This window comes from Mobula hypostoma, chromosome 15 (genome assembly GCF_963921235.1).
Source record: "Mobula hypostoma chromosome 15, sMobHyp1.1, whole genome shotgun sequence".
NCBI lineage: Eukaryota > Metazoa > Chordata > Chondrichthyes > Myliobatiformes > Myliobatidae > Mobula > Mobula hypostoma.
In genome coordinates, this window is record NC_086111.1 from 48,112,177 (window position 1) to 48,132,420 (window position 20,244).

The following is a 20,244-nucleotide window of genomic DNA, read 5'->3' on the forward strand; positions in this document are numbered from 1 at the left end:
CCTGATTCTGATTCAATGCGACCAGGTGGGACACTCATAGGGTTTGCTGGCTGAAGCCTACAATCAAAGCAGGGGCAGAATATGCTTTAGCCTCCAGCTACTTGCCTTTAACTATTCAGTTCTCGAACCAACCTGCATAAACTTAATACAGCAACACCATGACTACTTTTCACTACAATGGGTATTGTTTACTTCATTCTTATGTGTTCTTTATTGAATAATTTTGTATTACAGTACTGTGCAAAAGTCTTAGGCACAGATATATAGGTAGGGTGCCTAGTACTTTTTCATAATACTGTAGTAACTTTATATCTTGCACTGTACTGCAGCTGCAAAAAAAAAACAAATTTCACGACATATGTGAGTAATGATAAAGCTGATTCTGATATGGGTCTTTATTGTGGACTGGGAGTGGGAAGGCGGCAGGGAGAAATGTGGTTGGGAAAAAGGGAAGGGAGAGTCAGGGGAATGGAAAGCACCAGAGAGACATTCAGTAATGATCAATACACCAAATGTTTGGACTCGCTGCATCTGCACCCGTGCCAACCCCCACCTGGAACTCCTTCTTTGCCACTTATCCCACACCTCCCTCCTGGAGCTTTACTCTCGCCTTCCTAGCATCCATCATTGCTGCCAGATATACAAACTCTGCTCTATGTCAACAAATACAGTCCTTAGATACTCTAGCTATATATATATGTGCCTAAGACTTTTGCACAGTACTGTATTTTATCATTAACATGCTTTTCTTCTGAGTGCTAGGTCTTATGTTTCTATGATGCTGCTGCAAGTAAGCTTTTAAATGATAATAATCCTGACTTTTGACTTCCTTTCAAGCACACTCATCAGTTTTACTTCCTGCAATAACATGAGGCATCTTACAAGTAGTTAACCAAAGTTATGGCAATATCATACAAAACTAAATTAGAATTAGTTAAGAAAATGCAAAAAGATCTCAAGGACCTGCAAAGAAAATTGTGAATGAAAGTGATTGAGACAAAATAATTTAAAGCAAAACTGAAAATCATTGCAGAGCTGCGCATCGTTAATGAATTATCTAGCTCTGCACTATGTAATCTTATGCACTTGAGTTATCTTGGATATTAAAATGTGAAATCTTTTGAAGGAGCTGATGTTTGGCCATTACTGATGCGGACTTGGGGCCAAATCGAAGCTGCAGAGCCTGGCTCCAAGTGCAACGATGTTTTGCCAAATTAAGCCCCGGGTCATATTGAAAAGGTCAGGGTGTCGTGGCCAGAGGCGAAGGAGGGGCCAGCATTTGCTGCTCTGTGAGGTTTATTTGTCTTTGCATCGAACTGAGCCTGTAGCCTGCCACTAATGGACTCCTGGAGCAGCTGCAGAGATGAACTGGCTTTGTGGCTGCGAATTTACTTCCATGAACTTTAGTTCTGGGTATTATTTGTTTTGTTTTTATAGTCCACATGACTTATTTTCTTTTTTTTTTGCACATTGGGTGTTTGACAGTCTTTTTTAATGTGTTGTATTGGGTTTCATGTTTTGTGGCTGCCTGCAAGGACATGATCTCAAGGTTGTATATAGTATACATACTTAGTCAGTAAAAGTACTTTGGACTTAAGATATAATTGGGCTTTTCATGGTGTAGTCAGCCATAATTATAAATATAAGCTATTGGCCCTAAAAACTACATAAATTACAGATGTGAACTGTTAATTCCCCATATAAATATTTTAATTATATTTCAGTTATTCAACAAATAATTAAAATCGTACAAGTTGCTTCCTGCTTTTCTGCCTGTGGAATTTGTTGACATGACTGTCTGTTCAGCTTACTAGATAACGTCATGTGATTCCCTGGAGATATTACCTAACAAGAAATGACATCAGGAAAAGAGAACTGGCTGGCACACAGACCACTAGATCTTGGCAGGTAGATTTCTTTACGGTCCATAGTTTGTACTATCACTTTTCCACTAACCACAAGACCATGGCTTAAAAAAAAAATTAAGAATACAGACACATAATTAACAAAATAATTTTGAAAAAGTCCTGAAATCACTTCGAACAATATCAAAATAGAATAGTACAGCACAGTACAGACCCTTCAGCCCACAATGTTGTGCCAACTCTCTAACTTATTCTAAGATCAATCGAACCTGTCCCTTCCACATAGACTCCATTTTTATTTAATCCGTGTGCCTGTTGAAGTAGCTAAAAGTATCTGCTTCTACCACTACCCTGGTAGTGTACTCCACACACCCATCACTTGGTGTGAAAAAAACCTAGAAATTTACTCAAATATGTCTTTAGAATGATTTTGTTCCTAACGACAATGCAGATACAGAATTTTGCCAAGTAGTCCATAAATTTATCAGAAATAATTTGTCCTTGCAACAGGGTTAATTGCTAAAATTCACCTTGAAAATATCTGCATTCATAATTACTGAAAACAAAACCAGTCCTTTCAACACACTGCAGCAACCTTGATCTGCTGTGCATCATGTTGAGTTGGGTACTTGGGACCAAATAATCCCTTCTAAAAAAAAATGCTGTACTGCAATGCGAAGAAACTATTGTGACAAGAATATGCACATTCTGTGCCAAAAAGACATTTTTCTGTTGCCATCCAATATTTTAATACATTAATCGGGGTGTATGGGGTGTCAGGGAGGGGTAGCACCTCTGGTGGAGGAACATGTCGCATCCTTTTCAGGTGGTCTGTCAACCTTTGGTCCCCACCTGGCCCTCAGCTCTCACCTGTGGCTCCCCGTAGCTGTTTGCATGCGAGAGCGACCACACCCCGGGCAACGGCCTCGACAAGTCGGCTAAACCAGGTGACGGTAGCCGACGGGTCTCAAACCCTCGGTGAGATAGGGAGTTGTCTATCCCAGCATGTGAAGACAAACCCCGGCGGACTGAGCGGATGAGACCAATGTAAAGTCCAATAGTCAAGAAGGCGGTCTCTGCAAGCGTCGTGGAACATGCAGAGCAGGACAAGACACAGAAGATGTCCTGGTCATTCACTGCGCCTAGACCCATCTCCAGCCATCTCGACTCTTGTCTTGCCACTGGATCCAAATGGGAATTGGGAAGACAGAGTGAGGCTGACGCTGCGCAACTCTCCCTCACTTAAATCCAAATCAAGCGCTAGTCTCAACACCATTAAAGCCGGCTGGTGGCGTTGTGGCATCAGCGCTGGACTTCGGGGTGAGAGGTCCCGAGTTCGAATCCGGCTGGCCCCCTTGCACGCTGTCCATCCGTGCTGGGTTGAGTGTTGAGCTAGCAACTCGACCTTGTTTAAAAAAAAATACTAATGGTGTTGAGGTCTTCATCGATGATGATGGACGAACCTTATACATCAATCAGAATGTTTTGTTAAAGCATTTGAACAGTTATATCAAAATTCAAAATGTTCACAATCATTATCCTGTAAATGTGGACAGTAAAACCCAACAATATATATGCTTATAAATTGCACTTTTTTAATAATATGAAATCAGTTAAATGACCTACTCAAAGATAAAGCTAACCCAACAGTAATCATAGCTGTTAAATGTAAATAACGGCAGACACACATCACCCTTTTTATCACAGCAAATTTGTTCAACTACACATCTTTGCTGGCAATAACAATAGTGGTGAAATATGCTGTAGAAGAGTCAGTGGTGTTTGTATCAAGACAACATCATCTTTTATTTAAATGAATGGTACTTTAAAAATCTACTGCTGAGGCAATAAAACGCATGTCCATAGATTCCGCATTACTAGTCAGTACACACCTGCTGAAGGGAAATAGAGATAGGCCTGCTGAAGACTATCCATTCCACAATTTCACTGCATGGTGGCTTTGTCAGGGAGCCAGAATATCTGTAGTAACTTCCAAGAGTTACTGGCAGCAAACGGCCCAGTACAAAGGGATCCAGAAAAGTTTCTTTCTCTGCAGATGAAAATGAATATTAATAAAGAGAACAAATAATGACAAATTATCATAACTTTAAAGACATAATGTTAAATATGGTACTAATAATTGCATCTTTTTTTATTTACATTGAAAATTCGTAGGTTACAGCTATTCGGCCCATTAAATTCAGGATTTATAAACATTCAGCATTGTGTCCCTGACTTTATATTCTTTTCTTCTGAAACTCAAAGCAGAAATTGTGTCTGGTGGCACAGTGAGATCAGCACAGGGCTCGAGAACGAAGGTTCCCGAGTTCGATCCAGTGACAGACCGCTCCTGAGCGCACTCTCCATCCATGCTGGGTTGATGCCGAGCTCACAACTCGACCTCATATAAAAAAAACACTGCCACCTCCAGTTTAAATTTCCACGCAGAATATCATGGAGGTTCAAATACCCAAACCCAAACTGCTTCCTCAACCTGCCTGCCACTTACAATAAATTTTGCTTGCACAACACCCTGCATTCTTCCTACTAAAACACATCATTTAACTTTTTTTGGCATTAAACTTTATCAAACATCCATCTGCCATTTCCAATGTTATGCCTGCTTATATTCTGCTGAAATCCATCTTTTTTTGCAATATCCTCCCTGGAGATGAAAATAGTGCCCAAATTTTGTGTCATCCACAAACTTAGAAACCAAGCTTTCGGTGCATCTTTGTTTCCATGACATTAATGTCCCTTTTATATGTGTGCCTCATCTTGGCTGGTAAGCCTTTGCAAATGCCTTCTGGAAGTCCATATTCTGTGCACCACATCAACTGCATTACCCTCGTCAAGTATATCTATTACCTCATTAAGAAGTTCTGTCAGATTTTCCATCATCATTTCCTTTGACTTCAGGATGCCACTAATGCAATCATTACATCTACAATAAATTCAAAACCATCCACGAAGGAGAGGAAGATTTGAGAATAATTAGACAACAATGTTATACATGCTGTAAATGACATTTTATAGTGATGTGTCTTACATATAGTTTATAAATAAGAGTTGTTCAATTTCTAATGCATTCTAATTTGCTACTAACAAGTTGTACAGCATAGACTGCCCCAGAGCAGAACGTCTTGGATCTGTGATCATTTGAGGTTTGCAAAATCTGATTTGTCTGTCTCTAAATACCAGTACCAGTACAATTAGACTCTCATAAATTTGCTCGTGGCTACATCTGTAGCATTGTCAGCACTGGTGCATAGAGAGATTGTACTTCTATTTTTTGATTAAAAGAAGGAATTGAACTCGGTAAGATATTTAAAGAATGAGGAAATAAAGAAGTCAGTAGAAATCAGAATTTATACAGTACAGTACCATTAATACAGTAAAACACCAATGTTCCTTCAGAAATTCAAATGTGTTGCATTACAGCATGTTTTAAGCAGTTCCATGAGAGGGAAATAGGTTAGTGGAAGAAAATTTTGGAGGTTAGACCATTGCTGGGAGATTTTTGGGGGATAAAGCAGATTGTAGAAACAGGGAGGTTTGAGACCATAGTCATAAAGATAAACTGTTGCTTGAATATGCATGCCTCATACTCATTTTTTTTCATTTCTTCAAAATTTAAATCAGCAATGATTAGACAAAGTTTGCATGTATCCTCAATTTAAAGTACTTCCTCTCTGCACTCAGTAACTTCATTCTATTTCAAATTTAGTCTATTGACTTATAAGGATTTTTGTATATGTCAGGAAATCACTTTTTGAATATGGCTCCCCAGACAAGCAGCTTTATTTTGCATAGTTTTGTACCCTACATGATCTTTCCTTAATTGAGAGCAGTACTTATGATTGCATGATGTAAAATTTATCAATTTAATAGAAAGATAGGAAACAATGTAATGTTCTCAATGTAATCAGCTTATTTTCTTTCAGTTTACAGTACTGTGAATGAAAACAAAAAAATTGGAAATTCTGTCCACGTATCTTTTTTCTACTATCTTCACTTGATTGGAAGTCAGAATAGCCTCTACAGAAATTCTGTCAAAATTGCAGCCAGTCCAATTACAGGTTGAGTACCCCTTAAGTGAAATTCCAAAATCCAGAATGTTTCTGAGCACTGCCATAACGTCACAAATGGAAAATTCCACAAGGCATTGGGAAGGTTCCCAGGCAATGAGCAGGTGGTCACTGGGCACCACAGACAGTTCTGAAAAGTGACCTCACATATGTAATGAATGTAAGTTAATGAAAAATAGAAAAACACCGCATAAAGTGAAAAATGAAAATCTCAATTGTGTATTGAAAGAGTAGATTCATCAGCATTGGCGTGAACCTATGCTGTTTAACAGTATGCTGATCATGAAACAAGCAAAGATTTTGACAAACTGAAAATTGTAGGCAATTGTGAATATTCAGCAGGCTGATTGCAGAAGTTAAGTTTTTGGAAAGGGTCTGCTGATCACAAAGCAGCAGAAAAATTCATTGATGAGTGTGGTAAGATCTCTGTTGATGAAAATCTAACACGCTGAATGGCTGCATCAATATGTATGTGTAATGAACGAATGTAAGACAAAGACTGCTTATTGCTAGCTCATAAATTCAGACTCGATAATGCTGGCAATACCTAGCTATCTTATTATATATTCCAAACTATGAAAAATTCCAAAATTTGAAACACTTTTGGCCCCAAGAATTTTAGATAAGGGGTTCCCAACCTGTATGTTATTGAACTCCATTCTCTATACCTGTAGAGTAGTAGAGTCATAATGCACAGAAAAAAAACCTTTCAGTATGTGTTGCCTATCAAACTGTTATTTTATAATGTTCCTAGATTAATTCCATTTTATTCTTTCTATCTTCCCATATATCACTCTTACTTTGAAATGCTATTAAATTTTCAGAATAAAGTAATAAGGATCCAGAAAAATCCCAAGATGTTGCTTTGGATATCCACATTTTTAACATCAGGACAACCAGCAAATCACAAGGTACTCTGCAGAGGTCATTCCCCAGTGGAAAGCTGAAGATAGATGCTGATGTTCTACCAACTCCTGTTCCAGTGCTGGAAACCAGTGATTCCTACCATTACTCGAATGAAATGTTTAACAAGGATGTTGGCATGAAGCAAATTTCTTAGTCACCTTTCTAGAACAGAAACAAGGCTTTGATAGCCTCTTTTTAAGATTGCTGCAGCCTGGCCAGATAAGGTAAAGACTGACTTTGACATTCCATTTTATGTTTGCTGAAGGGGAAAGACAGATACCTTGCAAAATAGTAACATTTTCTCCCCATCAGCAGTGTTTTGCTGCTAATGGAATGTTAAGCATCTGCTACAAAGCCTTAAAGATATGCATTTACATCCAATGTAAGACAAACACTTCCTATTGCCTGGTACTGCTCTGCCTACTCTTCATTTTAGTGCCAACTTGTACAAAGTTTTGTGAGGTTGACAAGTGCTTAATTAGAACTGAGTCAAGATTTCCACAAATAATAAAAAAGGTGAGATTTCAATCCACTAAGTACGGATTTCAACATGACTGCATGTCCTGTTGCATTGTTGGTTTCCAACCAATGCTCATTCCTTTTAACATACATTTGAGTGATTGGATCAATTTCCAGGACCAGTCTAATGTAGCCGCATTTATAACTCTGAAGTATCACTGATGCCAAATGACAACAAGGAAGCCAGTTTGACAGTCACTATTAAAATGATACGAGGCATAGATAGAGTGTACAGCCTGAACCTTTTTTCCCAGTGTAGCATTGGCTAATACAGGAGAGCATAATTTTAAGGTAATCACAGAACCACAGAACACCACAGTACAGAAACAGGCCATTCGGCCCTTCTAGTCTGTGACAAAACATTATTCCGCTAGTCCCATTGACCTGCATCCAGTCCATAACCCTCCAGACCTCTCCCATCCATGTACCTATCTCCAGTTTAATTCTTAAAACTTAAGACTGAGCCCGCATTTACCACCTCAGATGGCAGCTCGTTCCACACTCCCACCACTCTCTGAGTGAAGAAATTCCCCCTAATGTTCCCCCTAAACCTTTCCCTTTCACCCTAAAGCCATGTCCTCTTGTATTTATCTCTCCCAATCTAAGCAGAAAGAGCCTATTCACATTTACTTTGTCTATACCCCCTCATAATCAATAGAAAATACAGTGGATATCAGTGGTAGTTTTTTTTTACACAAAAAGTGCATGCAATACATTGCTGGGAGTGGTGGTAGAGGCAGATACCTTAGGGATGTTTAAAGGTCTTTTAGATAAGTACAGGGATGAAAGAAAAATGGATGTTAAGTGGGAGGAAAGGGTTAGATTGATCTTCAAAGTTGGCATAACATCACAGGCCAAAGGGGCTGTACTGAGCTGTACTGTTTTATGTCCTATGTTCAAAAGGAAATTGGCCACGTGGACAAAGAAATGTGCAGGTCTATGGGAAAAGAGCAGATATGTGAGACAAATCGTATCATTCCTTAAAATGGTGCTACAGGCTTTTCGATGATGTCATTATCAGAGGAGCCCTTTTAGAAGTTCATCCTCTGAGAAATATTTGAAGAAGAACCATAGGTTAATGAAGGTCATGTTTTAAAACAATTTAATAGATCAGGTGGACCAAAAACATCCCTCCCTTCAATTCAATCCTGCAACCACCACCTGACTACCCTATGGGATACGTTTCAGTTTCCTGCCAGATTAATAACTTGCACATGGCACACCAAGCTGCATCTGTGACATTTGTTGAAGCACTTATATCAATCAGTTCTCTAATTCTATACTAATGAACATGAGGCTTTAGAATTGTTCCCAGCACTTCATTCCTGACTTAGATGGTTGGCTGTGTCGAGATTATGACCTCCTCCACCCCGATCCCCACCAATGTTTTATTTTATTATTTACATAATAAAATAAATTGAATAAATATAAATCAATATCCTTCATGATCTTAACCCGATGTCTCTCATTTTTTGCATGAATGTTCTCTCTAATAATTTAAAGAGGAAACAGGTACACCTAACATCTTTTGTTAGTCTTGTTGCCTCACAGTCAGATAATAGTGCATATGGAAGATATGAATTTCAATAAGTAATATTATTTCTGACTGTGAAAGGTCCAAATCAAGCCTAATTCGTAAATGGAGCTGGAGGCAAGGAAAAGGAAATAGATGTTTGTAAAAATGCTCAGACCAATGATATACTGATACAGGTATGACACTCAAGGTGTATTTCCATTTTCCGTGAACGTAAATTAAATGCTACCCACGTAACCAAGATAATTTACATTAATTTGTCTATAGATATCCATATATAAATGAACTGGGATATTGTAACAGCCAGTCCCTAAAATAATTTAAAAATCTATTCCATAGTAGAATAGAACAGTAACAAAATTATGTATCCTGTCTTCAATACTAAAAAAAATCAATAGTAATGCATGCTAATCCCCATTTTGACCTAACACAACTAATTGCATATATTTCATTTGACAGGGTAAACACCACCATTAACTATTATTCAATGTGTATTGTGTCTTAAGCTTACAAAGCAATTTAAGTCTTGAAATACAATAAAGACATGATTTAAAGGAGATAATTTATCTCGCCAAATAAAACAAGAAAGCTATTATCTTGTTTTAATCTGTTGAGGTAGTAATTGTTTTGCATCTTTTATTTGTATACAGGACCCTGTTCTCCTTAAAGTAGAAGTGGCAGATCCAATAGAGGTTTAATATTGAACTTCTGGACAAACAGAATTATTTGATTGCAAGTTGATCTACTGAAATGGATCCAACTTTATTGGTTTATAATAATTAAATTCTGAAATTTTACCAACATTAGATTCAAGGAAATTCAAATCAAAGAAGTAAATCATGTATGGTTCCAAATACACTTATATAGTTCCTACTTGCAGTTCAATTTTAGAATTTTTAATGCTGATTACAGAAAATAACAAATCTATTCTAATAATCATTGTTTATGTGGTGTACAACAGATTCTCTTGTAAGATTTAATGGGCATTCTGTGTGCACATGTGGAACCAGCTGGTCCAGAAATATCAGAGCTGAGCTAAATTCTACAAATAAGCATGCACACACAAACCTTATCTTCACTCTATCTCGCAAGGATCTAAGCACAGCAATGCAGGAGAAAAGCATAAATGAACTCTTGATCTCACAGAGCCTTCTAATTCTTTTCTTACACATTAGTAAAATGGATAACAATCCAACATTGTTTGTTAATTTTCAGTAGATCTCTGTCATATACATTGCACAAAATATAAAATTACAACTGAATGTTTTGCTTGAATGGTTCATACCAGACATGTTAAAATAAAGCACACACTGACCTAACGTAACTAATTACATTTATTTTATCTTATTATATTTCATCTAATTACATATATTCACATTACATTAGTGGTAAACTGGAAAGTCACTTAAACATGACAAGGGCTGGGGGCGGGGGGGATGGCATCAAAGGGATATGTGAAAGCTGCACAGATGGTGAAATAAATCAGCATCAAATAAAAACAGAGTCCGTCAGAAAATTGTGAATACATTTTGGACACATAATTTTCCAGCGGTCCAAAACTGCATTGTGCTAAGCACAGTTAAAATTATGCTGCTATATTTTTTAAATATAAACCTGATATAATGAGACTACTGTTTAGATTTTTCAGCTGTCATCAAAATTTTCTTAAGTACAACTGTCAGGGAAAGGGCTTTGACATGTTAAATAAAATTAACCTCTAAAAGTTTTAATGAACAATTCAACAGGACCAAAAATATCAATAGTACAATCATGAAAGGAAGTAAAATAGACAGAGCTTAAGTTGAAAGCTTAACTCAGGTGGTTCATGGATGTTTTATTGACTAACACTTATCTCTCAATCACCACGTGCAGAAACAGATTAATGTAGTCATGTACCTCATTTCTACAAGATATTGCTTTCTAACATGGATTGCCACATCTGCCAAAACACATCAACTCCATAACAAAAGCAATTCATTGTCTATGAATCACTTTTGAGATACACTTAAAACAATGTTACATAAGGCAAATTTCTTTCAATGTTTTTGAAGTTATATCATGAATGTAAACGCTCACCCACTTTTGGCAATGTAGCAGGGTTTTTCCATAGTAAGCCCGAAGGGAACCATATAAATGCTTTTGCAACTTGGCTGGATTATTGTTTCTCCCACAATAAGAAATCATAAATAACTTCTGCTGTATTTTCCAAAGCTGCTTCAATAATGTTTCCTGACTGTACTGGTACTGGGGATCCTGATATGTAGCCAACGACAGCTCCAAAATAAACCTACTTGGATTTACTAAACCATTCAATCTCTTTATAATGAGAAATAACACTAAAGTAACAAAGATAGCATGTGCTGTCCACATTTTAGTCGCCTTTATCCATGGGAGTTATAATCACCAGGTTTTTGAGTTAACAACTGTCACGTAAACTTTGATGAAAAATTAACACTTGATATTAAACAATATATTACTGAAAAACTCTTAATGATACTTACTTAACACAAACTCATTACATTAGATTCAACAGCACTTTTGAAAAAGTTTTGAATTTTTGTAGGAGTCAGAATTTTCAGATAGGCACAAGGAAGTACAATGGGATCTTGGTAAATTACCCCTCAACCCTCAGGCTCTTGAACTAGAGAAATAACTTCACTCGCCCCATCACTAAACTATTCCCACAACCTATAGATTCACTTTCAAGGACTCTTCATCTCATGTTCTCAAAATATATTGCTTGCTTATTTAATCTTTTTATATTTGCACAGTTTATTGTGCTTTGCACGTTGCTTGGTTGTCTGTCCTGTTGGGTGTGGTCGTTCACTGTTTCTATTGAGTTCCTGTATTTACTGCAAATGCCTGCAAGAAAATGAATCTCAGGGTTGTACATGGTGACATATATGTACTTTAATAAGAAATCTACTTTGAACTTTCTGCCAAAGTTTTTACAGATGCGTGGGGCAAACATGACAGAAACTCAACCTTGCTTTATATGCTTGCACTGGCTGTTCCATCAGATTGAGAAGTAATATTGATCAGTCATTCCTGTAATGTACTGGATTGGTAGAGCTGTATGGATTGAGAAAAGATTGTTCAGAGAAAACCAACAAAATGACCTGATCAATATGCCCAGTTTGGGTTTAAACCTAATTACTCAGTTATAAACCAACAGGAGAAAGTCTGCAGATGCTGGAAATCCAAGCAACACACCAAAACGTTGGAGGAACTCAGCAAGCCAGGGAGCGTCTATGGAAAAAAGTACAGTTGACGCTTCGGGCCAAGATCCTTCGGCAGTCTGGCCTGCTGAGTTCCTCCATCATTTTGTGTGTGTTACTCTGTTATAGATTTCTTCAGAGCCTTGTTCCAAATATGAGTCAAACAGTTGAGTTCCACAGGTGAGCTGATCTTCATGTTAAAGTAGCATTTCACCAAGTATTGCATCAATGAGTTGTGATGAACCAAAGTCAATGGGCATTAGGGGGGAAAGTTATGTTTGTGGCTGTGGGAAACTAATGATCCCAACCACTAGAGATTGTTGCTGGTGTTTTTCAGCGGAGTCCCAGGCCCAATCATTTTCAACTGTTTCATCAATAATCTGCTTTCACAATAAGTTCAGAAGTGGGGATGAGCACTGAAGTTTGCATCGTGTTTAATTTTCTGTTTTTCAGATGATGGAGACCTGTATGCACTCAGATCAGGAAAACATTCAACTAGGAGCTGAGAAATAAAAAAACAAGATTTGAAATGGAAATCCTGACAATCAAAGGACATACCATGGCAAACTCCCACACTATCACTATTGAGGGACTCATCTTGGCCCAGATACATAAACATTATAACTGCAGCTATATCCTGTGGCAAATCGCTAACACCTGACACTTAAAACACAACTTTTTGGCACAAACGTTTTGGAAAGTTTCTTCCCAACAAGTCATGATTTCATTTCATATCCTTCAAACTGCTACAAGATGAAAAGAACACATTTTTTCCCTGTGGCCCGCTGTATAACACTGAGAAATTAGCCAAGAGACAAAATGTGGCCACAAGTGTTTGTTATTTTTAATGCTTCTGAGCCTAACTGTGAAATTTCTCACTGTGTGTGGAATCGTCTCTGGCCCCATCTGTAATCCAAACAAGCCCAGCCAGCAGAGTCCATTATTTCCTCAAAGTTTCTATTTTTATGTACATCTTGTCCAGTTTTTTAAAAAAAATGACATCATTATGTCAAAATAATTAACAATTAAAGAGACAATTGCACATTTTGCCCGTAGGATTTTAAATCTTGGTTTTAAAATGAGACAATGATAAAAGCAACAAAGTATTTTTCTGCCAATTATGAAATTGTACAACAGGCTAAAAATAGATCCCACAATTAAAGACCACTGACAAACTAATTACTATTGTCTTAACATCAGAGAAACGCCACTGGGGAACACAATTTACAACTGCTTCAATACTGAATGAAAATCAAAAACATCAAGATGCTGGAAGTCTTTAGGTAGCATCTGTAGAGATAACAGGAAATTTAGTTTCTCAGGTGGAGTCTCTAAATTCAAAATTAGGGACTGATAATCAGTAACAAGTACAGAAAATACTGGAAATACTCAAACACGAGGAATTCTGCAGACGCTGGAAATTCAAGCAACACACATCAAAGTTGCTGGTGAACGCAGTAGGCCAGGCAGCATCTCTAGGAAGAGGTACAGTCGACGTTTCGGGCCGAGACCCTTCGTCAGGACTAACTGAAGGAAGAGCTAGTAAGAGATTTGAAAGTGGGAGGGGGAGGGGGAGATCCAAAATGATAGGAGAAGACAGGAGGGGGAGGGATGGAGCCAAGAGCTGGACAGGTGATTGGCAAAGGGGATATGAGAGAATCATGGGACAGGAGGCCCAGGGAGAAAAAAGGGGAGAAGGGGGAAAAAACCCAGAGGATGGGCAAGGGGTATAGTCAGAGGGACAGAGGAAGAAAAAGGAGAGAGAGAGAGAAAGAATGTATGAATATAAATAAATAACGGACGGGGTACGAGGGGGAGGTGGGGCATTAGCGGAAGTTAGAGAAGTCAATGTTCATGACACCAGGTTGGAGGCTACCCAGACGGAATATAAGGTGCTGTTCCTCCAACCTGAGTGTGGCTTCATCTTTACAGCAGAGGAGGCCGTGGATAGACATATCAGAATGGGAATGGGATGTGGAATTAAAATGTGTGGCCACTGGGAGATCCTGCTTTCTCTGGCAGACAGAGCGTAGGTGTTCAGCAAAACGATCTCCCAGTCTGCGTCAGGTCTCAGCAATATATAGAAGGCCACATCGGGAGCACCGGACGCAGTATATCACCCCAGCTGACTCACAGGTGAAGTGTCGCCTCACCTGGAAGGACTGTCTGGGGCCCTGAATGGTGGTAAGGGAGGAGGTGTAAGGGCATGTGTAGCACTTGTTCCGCTTACAAGGATAAGTGCCAGGAGGGAGATCAGTGGGGAGGGATGGGGGGGACAAATGGACAAGGGAGTCGCGTAGGGAGCGATCCCTGCGGAAAGCAGAAGGGGGGGTAGGGAAAGATGTGCTTAGTGGTGGGATCCCGTTGGAGGTGGCAGAAGTTACGGAAGTTATGTTGGACCCGGAGGCTGGTGGGGTGGTAGGTGAGGACAAGGGGAACCCTATTCCTAGTGGGGTGGCGGGAGGATGGAGTGAGATCAGATGTACGTGAAATAGGGGAGATGCGTTTGAGAGCAGAGTTGATGGTGGAGGAAGGGAAGCCCCTTTCTTCAAAAAAGGAGGACATCTCCCTCGTCTTGGAATGAAAAGTCTCATCCTGACAGCAGATACGATGGAGGCGGAGGAATTGCGAGAAGGGGATAGCATTTTTGCAAGAGACAGGGTGAGAAGAGGAATAGTCCAGATAGCTGTGAGAGTCAGTAGGCTTATAGTAGACATCAGCAGATAAGCTGTCTCTAGAGATAGTGACAGAAATATCTAGAAAGGGGAGGGAGGTGTCGGAAATGAACCAGGTAAACTTGAGGGCAGGGTGAAAGTTGGAGGCAAAGTTAATGAAGTCAACGAGCTCAACAGTGTTGTTGGAGGAACAACACCTTATATTCCGTCTGGGTAGCCTCCAACCTGATGGCATGAACATTGACTTCTCTAACTTCCGCTAATGCCCCACCTCCCCCTCGTACCCCATCCGTTATGTAGTTATATACACACATTCTTTCTCTGTCTGTCCTTCTTCCCCCTCTTGTCCCTCTGACTATACCCCTTGCCCATCCTCTGGGTTTTTGCCCCCTTCCCCCCTTTCCTTCTCCCTGGGCCTCCTGTCCCATGATTCTCTCATATCCCTTTTGCCAATTACCTGTCCAGCTCTTGGCTCCATCCCTCCCCCTCCTGTCTTCTCCTATCATTTTGGATCTCCCCCTCCCACTTTCAAATCTCTTACTAGCTGGTTCCTACCAGCTCTTCCTTCAGTTAGTCCTGACAAAGGGTCTCAGCCCGAAACGTCGACTGTGCCTCTTCCTAGAGATGCTGCCTGGCCTGCTGCGTTCACCAGCAACTTTGATGTGTGTCACTGGAAATACTCAGCTGGTTAGGCCACATCTGTGGGAAGTGCAAAAAAGTTAACACACCAAGTTAAGGACCCATTGATCCTGTTCTTGCCACAGATGTCACCTGACCTGCTGAGTATTTCTAATATTTTTTAGTCTTACTCTATATTCCAGATCTGCAGATATTTTTTTAATTTTTACTGACAAGCAGCATTTGAAATGAAATGAATGATGTTGAAGACAGCATAAAAGGAAAAGAAAGGACATATAACAAAAATTAATGGGAAGTTAGAGGAATGGGTAGCTTTTAAAAAACCTACAGAGGGCAACTGTAAAGCCATAAGGAGAGGAATTATTGTGGAGCGTGGTCAACAGCTTGTCCCAGCATTTCTAGCAGCCAGTGCTACTTATTGTTCTAGTTTTAAAATGCATTAGTGGTGTGCGCATTCAGTAGAATTATGGTGAGATGTTCAAGTTCATTTACTTTAGCTTGGGTTATACAGTTGCTCACTTGTATGTGTGCCATCCTGAACGTAACCGAGTTGTGTAATAATCATCTCCCCTGTCTGTATGTGACTGAGTTAGTTCTCACTGAGCTATGGCAGTCTGTCTGTTATTGGGCTTGTCGCAATAAAAATGGCAGCTGAGATAAATGAGCTTTTCTTGTGGGTCATCATGGACTGAATGCTCGCCACACTGGTGTCAGGAGTGGGATTACAAATTGACGGCGAAATAGAAGAGCCACAACTTCGGATGGAGCGCCTTAAGAAGCAGGGAATAACCGAGCGGTACGCCTCCCCCACACCCCCAGGCCACACTCCCGAAGACAGGATGTCGACCCAGAGGGAGACCCTGGGAACTGAGCGTTGTGCCATTCCAGGGAGCCCCAATGGGGTGAGCGTACCCAGGTTCCCCAACCCGGGGTACACGGCGGAGTGTGCCAGCTGCCTCCCTCACAGCCTGCACCATTGAATCCAAGACGCCGTGGGAGGACAAGCAAAGTGGCAGGCACCACCAATGCTGCTGAAGAAAGAGGAGAATCAACGGGCACCAGCAATTAATGGCACCAGAAGGTCCACCCTGAAGCTCCCCAGAAACAATGGTACCGCTGCCTGGTGCCTTACCTGGCTCGTCAAACTTGCTGCATGGCACAACGGGTGAAGCCCCAACAAGACTGCTGTGCACCTTGCCCTGGTGCTGGAAGGGGATGCCCTCTGGTCCCTCTTCAACCTAACGCCAACCGAGCAGCATGACTACAGGGCTCCCGTAGTGGCACTGGAGCAGTGTTTCGAGCAGAGGCCATTAGAGGAAGAAATGAGGGACAAACTGGGCAGGAGGCAGCACCATGTGGGAGATAGTCTGAGGGCATTCACAGCAGGTCTCCAGCACTCTGCTCGGCATGGCTACCCCCAGTTCCCACCCGCAGCCCAGGAAGAGCTTGCCCTCCATGCCTTTGTAAAGGTGCAGACACTGGAGCGCCTTCGGCAGCAGGCTCGCCTGACATCACCATCGTCGCTGGCCAAGGAACTGGCAGAGGCAGAGAGGGCAGAAGGAATTTCAGCTTCACAAGGCATTCCAGTGTCACCCCGCGTGCCACGAGCCCAAGCTTGCGTCACTGAGGCAGAAGAGGAAACTGACGAGAAGGAGCCCTGTAGAAAATGCTGCCTGCTGCAGGGCCAGACGAAGTTCCTGAGGCACGTGGTGTGTGCGGAAAAAGTGGCGATGAACCCTGAGAAGCTGGTGGCGGTCCAAGCTGCACTCATCCAGGCCCTGGCGCTGGTGTACCCTGATCCAGCACCCCGCTTTATTGCTGAGAGTAGCAACGAAGGCTGTCACAGAAGGGGACCAAGGAGAACACATTGTGGCGTACTTCAGGCGCACCCTGAGCCACCTGAATGGAACTATTGTGTCATCCACTGTGAGCTCCTGGTTGTGGTCCAGGCCTCCTGCCAGTTCCTCTTCGGCCGATGGTTCCTGCTTCGCAAGAACCATGTGCTGGCTTTTGAGCTTCTGGGGTCCTAAGGGGCAGCTGGTGGGGTGGCTGGAGGCTCTCCAAGGCTATGACTTTGAGGTACAGCACCATGCCGGATGACACCACAGCAACGCTGTCGCCCTCTCTCACCATTCTTGCGAGGCCACCGAGTGTCACTACTGACGCTGCCTCAAGGAGGGCAGCCAGGGGCAAGCAGCAGAGGCAATGCTGCAGGTGGCAGCCAGTGGTGAGGTAGATCTCCCCAGCATTGACCACCAGTGACAGGGCAGTGAGCAGGAGAGTGATCCCATGCTGGTGGGGGCCAGTCATTTCAGGATTGCAAAGCATTGAGCATGCTGCACAAATGCTTCTATTGGCTTGGGTGCAGGTGGGACCTGGAGCTGTTTGTGCACTGTTGCAATGTTTGCATATCCCAGAAAGGGCCAAGCTGCCAGTATAGGGTGGCAATGCAGCCATACCTGGTGGGGGCTCCAATGGAGTTAGTAGGGGTTGTCATCCTGGGCTGTTTCCCCCGCACTGGTGCTGGGAACTGCTACGTTCTCGTGGCCATGAATTACTTCACAAAGTGGCCAGAGGCATATGCGGTCCAGGACCACTGCTGAGAGACACGTGGAGGAGTTCTTCTGCTGTTACAGTGACTCTGAGGAACTCCACAGTGACCGGGGGCGCAGGTGTGAGATGAGGTCTGCAGGCAGCTGGGAATCACCAAAACGCAGACCACCCCCCTTCACCCGCAAAGTGATGGGCTGTTGGAGCATTTTAACCGCACCCTAGCCATCCTCATCAGCCAGCACTGGCACGACTGGGATTGTCACCTTCCCCTAGCATTGTGTGCATACCGGACAGCAGTTCAGGAGAGCACCAGGTGTACGCCGGCCCTGCTCATGTTCTGTGGGAGCTGCGTATGCAGGTGTACCTGGTGTTTGGCTCTCTTCCTGAGCCAGAGATTCCTGGGGAGGTTGGGTTGGAGGACCTGCAGCACCTCAGAGGATGCCTGACTATACTGTTGACGATGCGGTTTGACAGAACCCAAGCACAGCTAACAACTGCCAAAAATGGTCTTATGATGCCCGCAGCCAGGGACAGGACTTTACTGTGGGGGACCAAGTACTGGTCTGCTGCTGCACCTGAAAGGAAGGACTATCCCCCAAGCTTCGAAGCCTCTGGAAGGGGCCACGAGAGGTGCTCGACTGTATCTCCGATGTGGCATACCGGGCACAGCTGCCTGAGTGGTGGAAGGCAGTCGTCCTGCACCAGGACAACAGGCACTCTGAGGTAAGAAGGTGACTCTCTGGGTTCCCAGCCTCCTGCCTCACCAAACAATGCCTCCCCTGGGGGGCTACAGACACTTCCCAGCACCCCAGGCAGCAGCGGTGACCACCACTGGGACTTTTGGACTTTCCTGTGGACTCTGGGGTTGCCAGAGATAGCTGACCCCTCAGGTGGAGGGACAGTGTGGTGCTCCGGGGGCACGGTCGACAGCTCGCTCCAGTATTCCTAGCGGCCAGTGCTACTTATTGTTCTTGTTTTAAAATGCATTAGTGGTGTGCGTGTTCAGTAGAATTACGGTGAGATGCTCAAGTTCACTTATTTTAGGTTGGGCTATACAGTTGCTTGCTTGTTTGTTTGTGTGCCATTCTGAATATAACTAAGGTGTGTAATAATCACCTCCCCCGACTGTATGTGACTGAGTTAGTTCTCACCGAGCTATTGCACTCTGTTATTGGGCTTGATGCAATAAAAACGGCAGTTGAGATAAACGAGCTTTTCTCGTCTGTCATAATGGACAGAATGCTCACCACAATATGAAATATACAGGAAAGTTAGCCAATAATATAAAAGAAGATACCAAAAGTTTTTTTCAGATATATAAAGAGTAAACGAAAGGTTACAGTGGATATTGGACAGCTGGAAAATGATGCTGGCGGGGTAGCAATGTGGGACAAAGAAATGGCAGATGAACTTAATAAGTATTTTTCATTGGTCCTCACTTTGGAAGACACTAGCAATATGCCAGAATTTCAAGAATGTCAGGGGGCAGAAGTGAGTGTAGTTACTATCACTAAGGAGAAAGCACTCCGGAAGCTGAAATCTCTGAAGGCAGATAAATCACTTGGACGAGATGGACTATGCCCCAAGGTTCTGAAGCAGGTAGCTGAAGAGATTGTAGAGGCATTTGTAATGATCTTTCAAGAATCTCTAGATTCTGGAATAGTTCTGGAACACTGAATAATTGCAAATGCCACTCCACATTTTATGAAGGGAGGGAGGCAGGAAAAAAGAAATTATAGGCCAGTTAGCCTGACTTCAGTGGTTGGGAAGATGCTGGAGTCCAAAGATGAGGTTTTGGAGCACCTGGAGGCACATGATAAAGTAGGCCCAAGTCTGTATAGTTTCCTTAAGGAGAAATCTTGCCTGACAAATCTGTTGGAATTCTTTGAGCCAATAACAGGCAGGAGAGACGAAGGAGAATCAGTGGATGTTGTTTACTTGGATTTTCAGAAGGACTTTGTCAAGGTGCTGCACATGAGGCTGCTCTAACAAGTGCCCATGGTATTACCGGAAAGGTACTAGCATAGATAGGGGATTGTCTGACTAATAAGAAGCAAAGAATGGGAATAAAGGGGACCTTCTCTTGTTGGCTGCTGGTGGCTAGTGGTGTTCCACAGAGATCGGTGTTGGGACCACTTCTTTTCACGTTATGTCAATGATTTGATTGATGCAATTGATGTCTTTGTAGCAATGGTTGTGGATCATATGAAGATAGGTGGAAGGACAGATTGTGTTAAGGAAGCAGGG

At 42.0% G+C, this 20,244-nt stretch overlaps 1 protein-coding gene across 1 annotated transcript in view; it reads right to left on the reverse strand.

Annotated features, from left to right (window-relative positions):
* Positions 1-20,244, reverse strand: part of LOC134356821 (receptor-type tyrosine-protein phosphatase gamma-like) — a 699,039-nt gene that overhangs the window by 231,633 nt on the left and 447,162 nt on the right. The window contains exon 7 of the mRNA XM_063067988.1: positions 3,758-3,915. Coding sequence (XP_062924058.1) covers positions 3,758-3,915 — 158 coding nt within the window. The remainder of the gene's footprint in view (positions 1-3,757; positions 3,916-20,244) is intronic.